Raw genomic sequence first — 13,845 nt, 5'->3', positions numbered from 1 at the left:
ACATGCTATGATAAGCAGAATTTGCTATTTGGGGGCAACATCTCATAAGGCAAAGTGACCTCAGGGGAACCCAAGTTGCCAATCACTTCTCAGCCCCAGAGGTACTGTGACAGGAAAAAAACCTCAAACAGCATTTAAAAACAACTCAAGTCTTCTTATGAATCAGTATGACTTTGAAGAGAAGACAGTAAAACGCCAAGCACAGAAATGAAGAGATTTACTGACACAGGGACTCCAGGGCTCATGCTCTCAGTCCCTGCAGTGCAGCCCGCCCACTGACCGCACACTTGCTTTGGCAATGCTCTGGTCATGCTGTCCACTACCTGTGGTCCCCAAGCACCGAGCACTTACAAAAGGACAATTCAACATATCTGGTATAAAGGTAAAGTATGTTGTCATATCGTTTTCAACCAGGACTGAAATAGAAAAAGGGCTTTTCTGGCTAACCATAAATCTCTGCTTCCCGAGCATCCCAGCCATGGAGACTGCTGTCTAGACATCAAGTGCAGAGTCTGTAACTCGTCCAGTAGAAACCAGAGGGAAGGATCTGTCCCCCTTTTTTTTTTTTTGGTTTTTCGAGACAGGGTTTCTCTGTGTAGCTTTGCGCCTTTCCTGGATCTTGCGCTGTAGACCAGGCTGGCCTCGAACTCACAGAGATCCGCCTGCCTCTGCCTCCCAAGTGCTGGGATTAAAGGCGTGCGCCACCACCGCCCGGCGGATCTGTCCCTTTTAAATCAAAGGTGAAGACATTATATCAAGCCACTTTCACATCTACAAACAATATAAAAAGTCTACATTACAGTCACATGACAGAAAAAAACAACATACTATTCATTTCCAACTTTTCTATAAAGCTGCTAGCTGCTACACAGAAATTAAATTTTGGGTCAATTAAAGACCAAAACAATAAACTAGCAATGCCTTAGCACAGGAAACAGACAAAAGGTGGCACCAATGCAGCAGGATGCTATAACTGTGGACCACAGGCTCCCACAGTCTAGAAGGCAGGTGCCACAGAATTTCCAGTCCCTTTTGAAGGCCTCATTCTCCAGCCCTGGATGAACCTGGCACACACTGGAGAGGACTTCCCACTGCCTGTCTCATAACTCCAGGTCTGGGCCAGTTAGCACAATAATTCTGGCAGAGACACAGTCAAATCTACCAATGATCTGTGACTATTCTTGAAAGAAAAGCTCACCAATCAGAAAGAACAATACAACTAAAATGCTAAGTGTGAGGCAGAAGACTGGATGTTTTAAGAAATGAAAAGATGTAATCTTCTGGCTGAGAGCCAGGTGATTTCTTAAACAATTTCCAGAATGCCACACTACAGAAATTAGCGAGTGATGGATTTCACACTGTGACATTCACACTTAATGCACATGAAGACACAGACTCTTCTTGCACTTGGACGGCTGTGCAGTGTGTTTGGAGCACACTTAAAACCGGGTGTAGGCACTGCGAGGCTGCGGCTGCGGCTGTGGCTGCAAAGGCTGCTGGGCTTGCTGCTGCTGTAGGCGAATCTGCTGGGAATAGGGGTCCTCCAGGGATTTGACAAACATGGTAGTTCTGGGGCCGGTCTTCCACACAATGCCGTTGGCGTCTCTCACCGAGGACTCCACTGTAATGCTGTGTGTTCCAAGGACAGCGAAGTTCAACAGAAACTGGGTGCTGAAGTAGTCATTATGTGGCTCAACCCTCTGCTCCATCTCATTGGTCATGCTATCGATGGGAATCTGGAACACAGGAATTGTTAAATACCAGCAAGAGCTGCTTACTCAGTGTTCTCTAGGAGCCAGGCCCTGTCTAAGGATATAAGTACATGAATTCTCATTACGATTCCCACAATATCTGAGATCACTCAACCATAGCAGGTATCTGAGCACAGTCCACACAGCCCTTCATGCGGCATTCCCCAAGTTCTTATGGAGAGGTTAAGGGCACCATGCTGTGTCATCAGTCAGAAGAAAGACGGGAAGAGAATGACGGCTGAGCCTCAGGGAGTGGACATAGGGCTGGGTGAGAGGACGTCATCCAAGAAAACCAAGTGAAAATGGTGACCTCGCCAGTCCTTCCCTCAGCTTTTTAGTCTAAAATCATGATGATGAAATGCTCATACACATGTGTGTACACACATCATATACTTGCTAGTGTGGGTATGTATGTACATGTGGGCGTGTGTGTGTGTGTGTGTGTGTGCACGTGAGCACATTTAGTGGAGGCCAGAAGTCAATGCTGGGTGTTTTTCCTCAATCATGCTCCATCTTTATTCTTTGAGACAGGGTCAGTGAACTTGGTTTTCCTGATTTGGCCAGGTTGGCTGACGAGTGAATCTTTGGCATCCACTCAGGGTTAGCTTTTTACATGGGTTGTGGGGATCCAAATTCAGGTCCTCAGGATTGCAAGTGGGCACTTAACCCACTGAGCATCCTCCCTGGCCTAGAGATTGCCTTTTAAGCCTTCACCTTATTTCTTGTTACACTGACTTAGTTCAAATATACCAGAGTAACCTGGGCACATACTGTGGATTAAATCACCACAAAATTGGAAAGAAATGTCTCAGCAAAGAGACAATGGTATTGATGTGATCATATGCAATATCCTAGTTTTAGATAGCAACATCAATTGCTGATTGATGTTGGTGGGAAACCTGGTCAGAAGCACGTGGTCACATAGCACATAGCCTGACTGATGCTGGCAAACACCTAACCTACCTCATGACATCTCAAGGTAGCTAACTCCCAAGGTTCCTTTGGACATATGCGTCACAGCAGGCAGCACTCCTCTGTGAGGGGGTGGAGCCGAGGTGGTGTCAGAGGAGGTGGGTCTTAAGAACAAGGTTTCAGGAAGGGAAGCAGGCATGGGGAGATGAGCTCTTTGAGATGCATGGGACTAGGCGGGGTGGGAAACCCAATTAGAGGCGCATGGCCACATAACTCTTGCTGTGTGGACCTCAGATAGGTTCCAGACTGCACTAAAAGTCACAGAATTCATGTTTTGATCTTTGCTGGAATGCTTTGCCCACTAACTGGTTCAAGCAGAGAAAACAGATGAACAGTTTCCCCAGGCCTCAGTTATGATCTGTGTGGAGGGGAAGCTGCCAGAATAGAGGAGAGCTCCACCTGGGGCCAGTAAGCTACACACAGTTCTTCTGCATGTGAGTTACCTTGTAGTCTTGGCCAGGTTTGCTCTGCAGTGTGGAAGAGACACTCAGACACACAGACTGAATTCTTCGGAAGAGTCCTGGTTTAGACCCATGCTGAACGACACCCTCCACCTTCAACGCCAGCTGCTGGTTGTTCTGTACGGCAATGGGCTCCGCGGGGTTCCGGGGAGATGGTGACAGAGCAAGCTGGGGTGGAACAGTAATGTAAGTGCGACAACCCAAACCAAGCTTCCTTCAACAAACCCGGCTCTCCTGATCACAGGGACAGATGAACGTCCTCATGTGACTGTCCCTGGCAGTAAGCTATTCCCAGGACCTCCTTGTGCTGGCACCACCCTACAGACAGGCCTTCCAAGTCAAGCTTCCTTCATCTCCTTTAAATGTGCTCTGTGCTTTCATTTAGACCTGCTGTCTGAGGGAAGCATTCAAAGGCACTGTCTGCCAGGGTTCTTGTGGGCAGGCTTTCTGCTGCGGGATGGGGAGGATGCAATGAACCACCACTTCCTCAAGTGAAAAGCTATGTATAGATTTTCATATCCACTGGATATCTCTTAGCTTCTAGGAAAAACATTTTTTTTTTGTGCAATTCTCTTAAGTAATTTAAAATAGACTAAATTCAAATGCAAACAAACTTAAAATTCTAAGAAAATTCACATAATGAAGTTAATATGGCATTAAAAAAAGCCAGTTTCCACAATGAACCCTAAAACAATTAGGGGTGTTAGAGATTGATCCTGAGGCCCCAAGGTTGCTAACTGAGTAACATTTTTTTTTTTTTTTTTTTTTTTTTTTTTTTTTTGCTTTGTTTTGTTTTTGAGACAGTGTAGCTTTGGAGAGTTTCCTGGATCTCCCTCTGTAGCCCAGGCTGGCCTCAAACTCACGGAGATCCGCCTGCCTCTGTCTCCTGAGTGCTGGGATTAAAGGTGTGAGCTACCACTGCCTGGCCTGAGTAACATTTTTTTTTTTTTTCGAGACAGGGTTTCTCTGTGTAGCTTTGCGCCTTTCCGGGAACTCACTTGGTAGCCCAGGATGGCCTCGAACTCACAGAGATCCGCCTGGCTCTGCCTCCCGAGTGCTGGGATTAAAGGCATGCGCCACCACTGCCCAGCCTGAGTAGCATTTTTAACTTACCGTTTTTCTTTAAATCCTAGATGTACCTTAACTGTAGAAAGCTCAAGTCTGGCTAAAGGTGAACGTTACTGACTCTGCACTTGTCACCGATTGTGCAGACAGCTTGCCTCAGGCCTGCTCCCTTCCATAATCAGCTTTCCTAACATTTAAGGTCTTTTTGAAATGTTACTTGTAACCAAAAGCATTAAATGGATGCGAAAGTTCACTGACAGGCAGAATCCAAGCATCTCTCTCAGGGGACAATCTCCTTCTTTCCCAACAATTCAAAAATAGCTTTTGAATTCTGAGTGGCTTAAGTATTTCAACGTACTAACTCTCCCTGTGGGCTAGTTCTCCCAACTTGTCCTTCAAAGGCAAGAGAGCCTGAAGGCAGGACTAGTGATGTTGCACTGGGCCTGGTTCAATCAAAGCTGGGTCTGCTCTCAACAGACTCAGTTCAAGACCCTGGAAGGCAACTGAAATAGACTTGCAAGAACTCATTTCTGGAGGTAAGAGATGATGGATGGACTCCCGCTACCCAAATGTCTGTCTTACAGCAACTTTCAAGCCCCACCGTCTTCCTCAAATTGCTGTGGGATGTTCTGTATGGCAAATGTGCTGCTGATTAGTCAATAAATAAAACACTGATTGGCCATTGGCTAGGCAGGAAGTGTAGGCGGGGGACAAGGAGGAGAATAAAGCTGGGAAGTGGAAGGCTGAGTGGGAGACACTGCCAGCCACCACGATGACAAACAGCATGTGAAGATGCCGGTAAGCCACGAGCCATGTGGCAAGGTATAGATTAATGGAAATGGATTAATTTAAGCTGTAAGAACAGTTAGCAAGAAGCCTGCCACGGCCATACAGTGTGTAAGCAATATAAGTCTCTGTGTTTACTTGGTCGGGTTTGAGGGGCTGTGGGACTGGCAGGTGAGAGAGATTTGTCCTGACTGTGGGCCAGGCAGGAAAACTCTAGCTACATCAAATCATCCAATAAAGGGGGGAAAGGCAGACAACTAAAGTCTTAGAACCAAATTTTTATCTACGCCAAAGTGAAGATACTAAGCCTTAGCTATGTCCCATTCAATCTTCAGAAGCTAGCTAGCTGAGTTTTACTACATTTGTGTGTGTGTGTTGGGGTATGGGTGCCATGGCACACATGTGGAGGTCCGAGGACAACTTGCAGGAGTCATTCTCTTCTATTGTGTAGGCCTTGGGGACTGATATCAGGTGGTCAGATGACACTCATTAATCAACAAACCATCTCTCCAGCCTCACTTAGCCGATTTTTAAGCCTTAAGTGTTCTTTCTGTCTTACCTTGATGCTGGTGGACTGCAGTTTCTGGAAAAAGTATCTCTGAAATGAAAGAGGAACTTTCAGCAGAGCGATGATGGCGTTGCAGAGGCATGCTGTGTGCTGTGGGAGAGAGAAAGCCAGCTGAAAAGAAACCTGCAGACCTGCCAACAAATAGCACGTTCAGGGCAGAGCTGGAAACACACATGCTCACACAAATGCTTCCAAGAGTACACACCATTCAGCAAGAAAGTACAACATCCACAACCACACATGGTCGAACTCAAATCATTCATGTCGAGAGATGCAATCAGTGGGCTGGAGAGATGGCTCAGTGGTTAAAACCACTGGCTGCTTCTCCAGAGGACCTGGGTTCAATTCCCTTCACACATGGCAGTGCACAACCATCTGTAACTCCAGACCCAGGGGATCTGACACCCTTCTCTCGATTCCTCAGGTTCCAGGTACACATGCAGTACACATTCAGTCAAACACACACACACACACACACACAGACGCACAAATAAAATTTTAAAAAAGGGAATTGCAATCATAGATTTCTACCTTATTTTTTCATTTTAATTTTTTAAAAAATTAAGACTTACTAGTTTTATTTTCTGTGTGTTTTCAACCCCTACAGCATGACAGAATCACATGGAAGCTTCTAAAAAGTGCTGTCCCTTGTCTTATGACAAGATTATGCGCTGAATAAACCTACTGAGGCAGGCCGGGTGGTGGTGGCACACGTCTTTAATCCCAGCACTCGGGAGGCAGAGGCAGGCAGATCTCTGTGAGTTCAAGGCCAGCCTGGGCTACAGAGCTAGTTCTAGGACAAAAAAAAAAAAAAAGGCTGGAGAGATGGCTCAGAGGTTAAAAGCACTGGCTGCTTTTCCAGAGGTCCTGAGCTCAATTCCCAGCAACTACATGGTGGCTCACAACCATTTATAATGGGGTCTGATGCCTTCTTCTGGCATGTAGGTATACATGCAGACAGAGAACTCACATTTATGTATAAAAAAATACATAAATAAATAAAAGTAATTGGAAAAAGAAAGGGGGGTGGGGGAACAAACTACCAGAGGCTGAAAGTATTGTAAGTCCAGTTGCACTCAACACGTTTAAATACACTGAACATGATACATAGTTTAGGTCAGTCTACCTCAAAAGTGCCCAGACACTTATTTTAACTACTATGTGGGCAAAACCAGTCATCTACCACAAAGCCTGCCTTATAATGAAGCAGTGAGTATTTCATGTCCTTTACTCAATGCTGTACTGACTATGAGATGGGCTGAGCACTCTGAAACATTTGCTGTCTGTACCTCTGTGAGGCTTAAAGCTCTAACTCTAGTACCACTGTCCACGGGCCAGACCTCTACCCTAACTCCTGGTACTACTATCCACGTGCCGGACCTCCACCTTAACTCCTGGTATCACTGTAGGGAACCAGGCCTCCATTCCAGATTGAGAGTCAGCTGTCCTTGGGGAGTTGTCAGGAAGGGATGACTGGATACCGACAGAGTTTTTAAAAAGCTCCCAAAGTGATTCTAGTTTGGAGAGAGAGAATAAAGACTTACTACAACTTCAATTTGATTGTTTAAAAAGAGCAAAACAAAAAAACTGGTCTGCACCTAGGCCAGTCAGATTAGACAGAAGTTGCCTGCACCTGGGCATGTGAGATTTGATATGTGGTCATACAGTCAAGAGATAGGCTAAATGCGGCCACGGACGGGTTCGTTTTAATCTTTATCACTGATATCTGTGGTGGATAAGTGCATAAAATACAGTCAATAGTGACAGTGTAAAATCAAGTTCTGTGACTGCAGAACGGCTAATCTAACTGCATGGAAGTCCACTGACAGGCACTGAATGTAGGTCTGGCTAATCTCCTTGTGTGACATTTTTAATTTGCATGTTCTTTACAATTAAGTTTTATTAAAATAAAGTACCAGAAATGTATTTAAAAAAATATCCACTTCCTCAATGATAAAAACTTCGCAAACAAATGCCACTTGCCATGTAGGAAACAGGGGCGTATTTTCGGTTGAGCGACTCCACCTCTGCGAGGACATGATTGTACACGGACATCATCCTTCTCTCATACTCACTGTCAGCATGGGCAGTCCCCGTGGACCCATACTCCTGGAAGCTGAAGCAGAGACCAGCAGTTAACCTGTCCAAGCAGTGACCCCTTCAGTACCTCCATGTATTGGCTGGACATGGTCCACATTCTCACTTCATCTTTTAAAAACTGAAGTTATCTCCAATTACAGATAAGGAAACAGACTTGGAAAGAATCATGGGTTATAGTCGCACAACTATTAACTGACAAGCTGGAATTTAAAGCTAAATCTGACTACAAATGATGTAATTCTTAATTATTCACATGAAGGTCTTTAAATGTGTCACCATATGGGAAAAAGACACTTGAGAAGGGGCCAGCAAGTAATACACTTATATGACATCATATAAATAACAGACAGAAATACAGACATGAGAGCAGGCTAACAGATCACTAGGTCAGAATGCCATCATTCAACTCACCTTGCTGACTCTGGATCCAAAACCAGGGCTTCTATGGCATGAGACATCAGTAAGCAGCTCTGCTGCTGTCTAGAGCATGTTAAGTCACATGAGGACACAAAAGTCACTTCACACTTTTGCTGTCTGAAGATTAAACATGAGCACTGCACTTTTACAGTTACCCACTCCATGATGGAGGGTGCTTTTCCCTTCTAAGGGGTACACACTGTCTACACCAGCAATTTAAACCCTGTTCCAGGCAGGGTGGTTTAGAGCCCAATGCGGGCACAGACCCCTTCCTCAGTCACAGCAACTGCACCCCTACCACAAGGGACTGAGCCCAGGGCCTTGTACATGACACACGTGTGCTTCCACCAATGAGCTATCAATTACCCCTCCCCCACCCCGCCTTTAAACTGCTTTCACAAACAGCCAGTCATGATGGCACACACCTGTGATCCCAGTACTCAGGAAAAAGAAGCAGATGGACCTCGGTGAGTTTGAGGCCTGCCTGATCTACACAGTAAGTATTAGGAGAGCCAGGGATACATAGAGACCCTGTTTTAAAACATTTTTTTGTGGGGTGGGAGTGGGTGGGGGCGTCCTCAAGGTCTCACTAAGTTGCCTAGGAGGGCCTTGAACTTACAACCCTCCTGACTCAGCCTCCCAAGCAGCTAGGGCCACAGGCATGCCCTTTCATGCCCAACTGCAACTCTGCTGATTTTCCCCCTTAGATAAAGCAGTATTTCATGGGAGTTTCAAACAAACAATGAAATGACAATGAGGTTCCATTGACACAGGAAAGGAAGGAGGGAGAGAGGAAGGGAAAGAAGGAGGAAGGAAGGAGAGAAGGAAGTGAGGATAGTTGTGGTGATATTGTGTTCCCCAAAATATTGTGCACCCCAATAAACTTATCTGGGGGTCAGAGAACAGAACAGCCACAATATTAAACATAGAGGTTGGGCAGTGGTAGCACACGCCTTTAATCCTAGCATTCCAGAGGCAGAGATCCATTTGGAGCTCTGTGAGTTCAAAGCCACACTGGAAACAGCCAGGCATGGTGACTCACGCCTTTAATTCCAGGAAGTAATTGCAGGAGGCAGAAAGGTATTTAAGGTGTGAGGACAAGGAACTATAGCTGGTTAAGTTTTCAGGCTTTCGAGAAGCAGTTCAGCTGAGATCCATTTGGATAAGGACTCAGAAGGTTCCAGTCTGAGGAAACAGGATCAGCTGAGGAATTGGCAAGGTGAGGTGGCTGTGGCTTGTTCTGCTTCTCTGGTATTTCAGCATTCACCCCAATACCTGGCTCTGGGTTTGTTTTTACTAATAAGATCTTTTAAGATTCGTGCCACAGATAACCAACTGTAGCTTTTGTTTGGACAGTTCCTCAGCTGTGACTCAAGCGGTCTGCCACCCCACTGTATTAGACTTGAGTGTGTGTACAAACACTTGCCTGTATGCACTCACTTGTATGGCAGAGCATCCTGAGCATTCATTAAGCTTCAATCAATTAATCAATCAAAACTCTAAGAACTACAAACTCACAAGCCTCACAACTTCACAACAGTTTCCCCCTCTTTCCAATAAGACTGGGAGTTGCTACTAAGAAACTATGGATGGCCTCAGGAGGGTTAAGGGAACAGATGTGGTAGAGACCAACCATAACAAAGAGGATGGACTAGGGCTGTCAGCCACAAGCCATGCACTGTGCTGGGGCTGCTCACTGAGCACAAGGCTGGTGGGATCCTGGCTTGATTGGCTTTTTTTCAGACAGGCCTTCCAGACTTGCCAGCTGGTTTCCAGGTCCCGGCTCAAGCAATCCTCATGCGTCAGTCTCCTTAGTATTGGGGACAACAGGCTTGTGTCACTGCCCTGGGCATGACTCCGCTGTGGTAGTTCTTCCCGAAGGTAGACAAGGCCACCAGGAAGTCAGCCCTTTAAAAAGACCAGCTTAAGTTTACAGTACAGCCGGGCAGTGGTGGCGCACCGCCTTTAATCCCAGCACTCGGGAGGCAGAGGCAGGCGGATATCTGTGAGTTCGAGGCCAGCCTGGGCTACAGCGTGAGCTCCAGGAAAGGCACCAAAACTACACAGAGAAACCCTGTCTCGGAAAAAAAAAAAAAAAAAAAAAAAAAAAAAAAGTTTACAGTACAGTTATTTTGTCCCTACTAAAGATCAAAGGAAGAAATCACTAATTAACTGTAACAAATAAGGATTATCAAATCTGTATTTCAGAGAACACTTCTAAGAACAAGGGCTCCCAAACAACACAGGATACAGTTCTACGTTCCTCAGAGTTGCTGAGTCAGCATCAAAGGACGCCTGATAGAGATCTCGGTACCGGGAAGCAAGGCTTCGGAATTCTTCCATGGATTGCTTCATCTACAAAGATGGGGGAACATCAAAATTAAAGCACAGAAAACTCATCATCAATAACAGTTCAAATACAAACTGAGTTATCATTTTCATAACTTAATTACATAGAATCAACAAAGATGGCTATGAAGCTACCAATGTTCACAGTGTGTAACAATTTACTAACAATGTCTGGAAACAAGACACTACATTCTGGTTTCTTCAAGTTTCACTAAGATAACTAACACTATTATAGATATTCCCAGCTTTTTAATGGCATTCCATTCTCTCTGTATAATGCACAGCACCAGGGCTGTTTAAACAACACATCATCCTATTCTGCCACACAGATGAGTTAAGTATTTGGCACACACCACTGATTGTAATTTGTACAACCCTTCATCCTCTAAAATCTCTGAAGTCTAAATACTATCCACAATGGAGAGAAACTAAGACATGCCTGATTGGAGATGCGGCCGCACCTCTGAAGGTCGTTTCCTAAGGTCATGGCAATCGTGGTGGCGATGGCAGGGGGAGGGCTTGTCTTCAGGCTGTTACAAGTACAGATAAGTTGCGAGAAGGCCTGGAGAAGATCAATCCTGAGTTTTACAAATTCACACTGAAAACTTAAAGGATTCAGTGGTGTGCTGGCAGCCTGGAATAAAGAAAGAAGTTTAATATAAAGTAACCTGCCTGCCACTCTAGATTCGACCAAACCTAATATAAAAAATGCCCAGGAGAAAGATGCGCTTGAACAGAACATGAACAGAGTTTCCTGTCTTTTCCCCCTAAAGCATCACAGGGCAGCACAGCAGCATAACAGTTATTTATTTATACAGCATCTACACTGTGCTGGGATTGTCGGGAACCTGCAGATGAGTTAGAGCATGAGGGGACATGCACAGAGCACATGGAAAAGCTTCACCTTTTCAATGGGGGACTTGAGCATCCAAGGATTTGGACATCTGTGGCTGTTTAAGTGTCTTAGAATCGTCTTCCCGGAAGCCATGGGAGGACTGCATTTGTCGCAGTTTATGCACAAGTCCTAATAACACTGATGGGTAAATAACTATACTACAATGAGAATGATCTAACATCAGAGAAACTCACTGTTGGCAGCATCGCCTGAGAACTTCGTTGACATTCAGAGGGTCCTCACTGCCTGCACTTAACACGCAGCTTGCTAAATGATCACTAAGACACCACCTCCGAAAGTTCAAAGATATTATCATCTCCCTAAATCGTATCACTCTCCTACCTCTCCAATCTGCGGCTTCCATCACCAAAACCATTACCAGTGTGCTGAGAAGTTAGGCAGTGAGGAAAAGAAGGCAGCAGACATGTTTCTAGATAGCCCCACTGCCTCAAAGCGGCCTTCTAGCCATAGTAACTAAAGAGGTTCTGAGCTGACACTGTAGAGAGAACACACAGATGTTCGGGGGGTGGAAGCACAAGAGGGAAGTCTGCAAGGGCAGAGAGCAGCAGCCACAGAGTGGGGAGCGGCTAAGTCCCCGCAGCACAGGTGGAGGAGAGCTGCCACAGCCTCCCACTGTTCAGCAAGCGTCCTGGTGGAGAGTGCAGCGATGTGTTTTCAATACAAGACACACACTAGAAACGGGCTAACTTAACAGTAAATGGGAGGTACATCCTCTTAAAGATGGCTTTTTCAAACACACTGATGTGGCTTCTTAGTACATAGTGCATCCCACACTATTCTGTCAGCAGGAAAGCTGGGAATTTGAGCTGGGTTCGAGGAGTCCGTCACAGCATTTCCGTCTGGTTGAGCTGCACACTGTCCTCAGTGGAGCTCTCAACTTACAAATGACGGACGGAGCTTGTACAGTTGCTCCTGCACCCTCTACGGAAGCACACATCTGCCTGTACTTCTCCAACGGAAAGGACCCTTGAGGCACTGTGTGCAATGGAGAAATAACTATCCTAAATACTTGACTGTGTTGACTTTTTCAACCTTTCAATATTTTGTTCCAATTATAACTTGTATTAAGATACTAAAGAGACTATTTCAATTGTTTTTGATGTCTTAGGTTTGATTTGTTCTTGTAGGAAGATGGAAGGAGATCCTCTATTTCCTCTGCCTCTTTAACTGCTACTTGCAAATTTAAAAAAACTTTTTTATGGGCTCATCTGAGAGATGGCTCACAGCACTGGCTGCTCTTCCAGAGGACTCACTCACACAGCGGCTCATAACCACCTGTAACTTTAGTTCCAGGGGGTCCAGACATCCTCTTTTAGCTTCCTTAGGTATGCATGTGATCCACAGGCATACATGCAGGCAAAACACATAAAATAAAAATAAATTTAGCTGGGCGGTGGTGGCGGACGCCTTTAATCCCAGCACTTGGGAGGCAGAGCCAGGCGGATCTCTGTGAGTTTGAGGCCAGCCTAGGCTACCAAGTGAGTTCCAGGAAAGGCGCAAAGCTACACAGAGAAACTCTGTCTCGAAAAACCAAAAAAAAAAAAAAAAAAAAAAATTAAATTTAAAAATTAGCATTTTTAATTAATGTGTGTATGTCATATATGTGTAAGTACCCATGGAGGTTAGAAGAGGGCTTCAGATCCCTTGGAGCTATAATTATAGGTAGTTGTGAGTCACCTGATGTGGGTGCTGGGAAAGAGACTTGGATCCTCTAGCAAGGCAGCAAGTGCTCAACAGCCATCTCTCTTACCCCTACCTACTATTTTCAACTTACTGTTTGTTACCAATTTTAGAAGAGACAGGAGCACAAGTCAGCATATATGACATGGATACATAATTGGAAAACAAAAAGCGCTGGCATTAACCTATTAACATGCGTTCTAAAACCAAAGGAGAGGCCAGATGCAGTGAGGAGAGAACTCTGGCCATGCCGGGAAGATCTGACTGACAACCTGAGATGGCAGCCTCGAAGGCTGCTGTGATGAGCTTGTATATTATACAGGACAAAAAGCCATGTTCATGTAGAACACACAGAAAAGAACACATCGAAGAGCAGTGTTCTTCATGGCTAAAGCACGGTGCCTAAAGTCACGGTGCCTAAAGGATGGGAGATGTCTGTGTGAGTCTGACTAATGTCAAAGAGAGACAACAGGATACCATTTACTCTTCTCAACAGTGGGGCTAAACCTGAAATGAGCCGGGTTTTTTTTTTTTTTTTTTTTTTTTGGTTTTTCGAGACAGGGTTTCTCTGTGTAGCTTTGCACCTTTCCTGGAACTCACTTGGTAGCCCAGGCTGGCCTCGAACTCACAGAGATCCGCCTGGCTCTGCCTCCCGAGTGCTGGGATTAAAGGCGTGCACCACCATCGCCCGGCATGAGCCGGGTTTTAAAGGTCAGCAGATGCAGCAAACACTGGGAATAGTCAAAACTGCCCCCAAACGCTCCCCAGGAAAAGGAAAAA

General features: G+C 45.4%; 1 protein-coding gene across 1 annotated transcript in view; it reads right to left on the bottom strand.

Annotated features, from left to right (window-relative positions):
* Positions 1-200: 200 nt before the first annotated feature.
* Ints7 (integrator complex subunit 7) overlaps positions 201-13,845 on the bottom strand; it is a 59,011-nt gene continuing 45,366 nt past the window's right edge. Inside the window, exons 14-20 of the mRNA XM_052738020.1 lie at positions 10,909-11,103; positions 10,372-10,475; positions 8,115-8,183; positions 7,587-7,719; positions 5,595-5,693; positions 3,167-3,352; positions 201-1,736 (exon numbers count right to left, since the gene is read on the bottom strand). Of these exons, the coding sequence (XP_052593980.1) occupies positions 1,440-1,736; positions 3,167-3,352; positions 5,595-5,693; positions 7,587-7,719; positions 8,115-8,183; positions 10,372-10,475; positions 10,909-11,103 (1,083 nt within the window). The 3' untranslated portion in view covers positions 201-1,439. The remainder of the gene's footprint in view (positions 1,737-3,166; positions 3,353-5,594; positions 5,694-7,586; positions 7,720-8,114; positions 8,184-10,371; positions 10,476-10,908; positions 11,104-13,845) is intronic.

Source organism: Peromyscus californicus, unplaced genomic scaffold (assembly GCF_007827085.1).
Source record: "Peromyscus californicus insignis strain IS unplaced genomic scaffold, ASM782708v3 Scaffold_14__1_contigs__length_90479793_seg_2, whole genome shotgun sequence".
In the NCBI taxonomy this organism is placed as follows: domain Eukaryota; kingdom Metazoa; phylum Chordata; class Mammalia; order Rodentia; family Cricetidae; genus Peromyscus; species Peromyscus californicus.
Note: the sequence above shows the minus strand (reverse complement) of the source record. Positions and strands in the feature narration are given on the sequence as shown.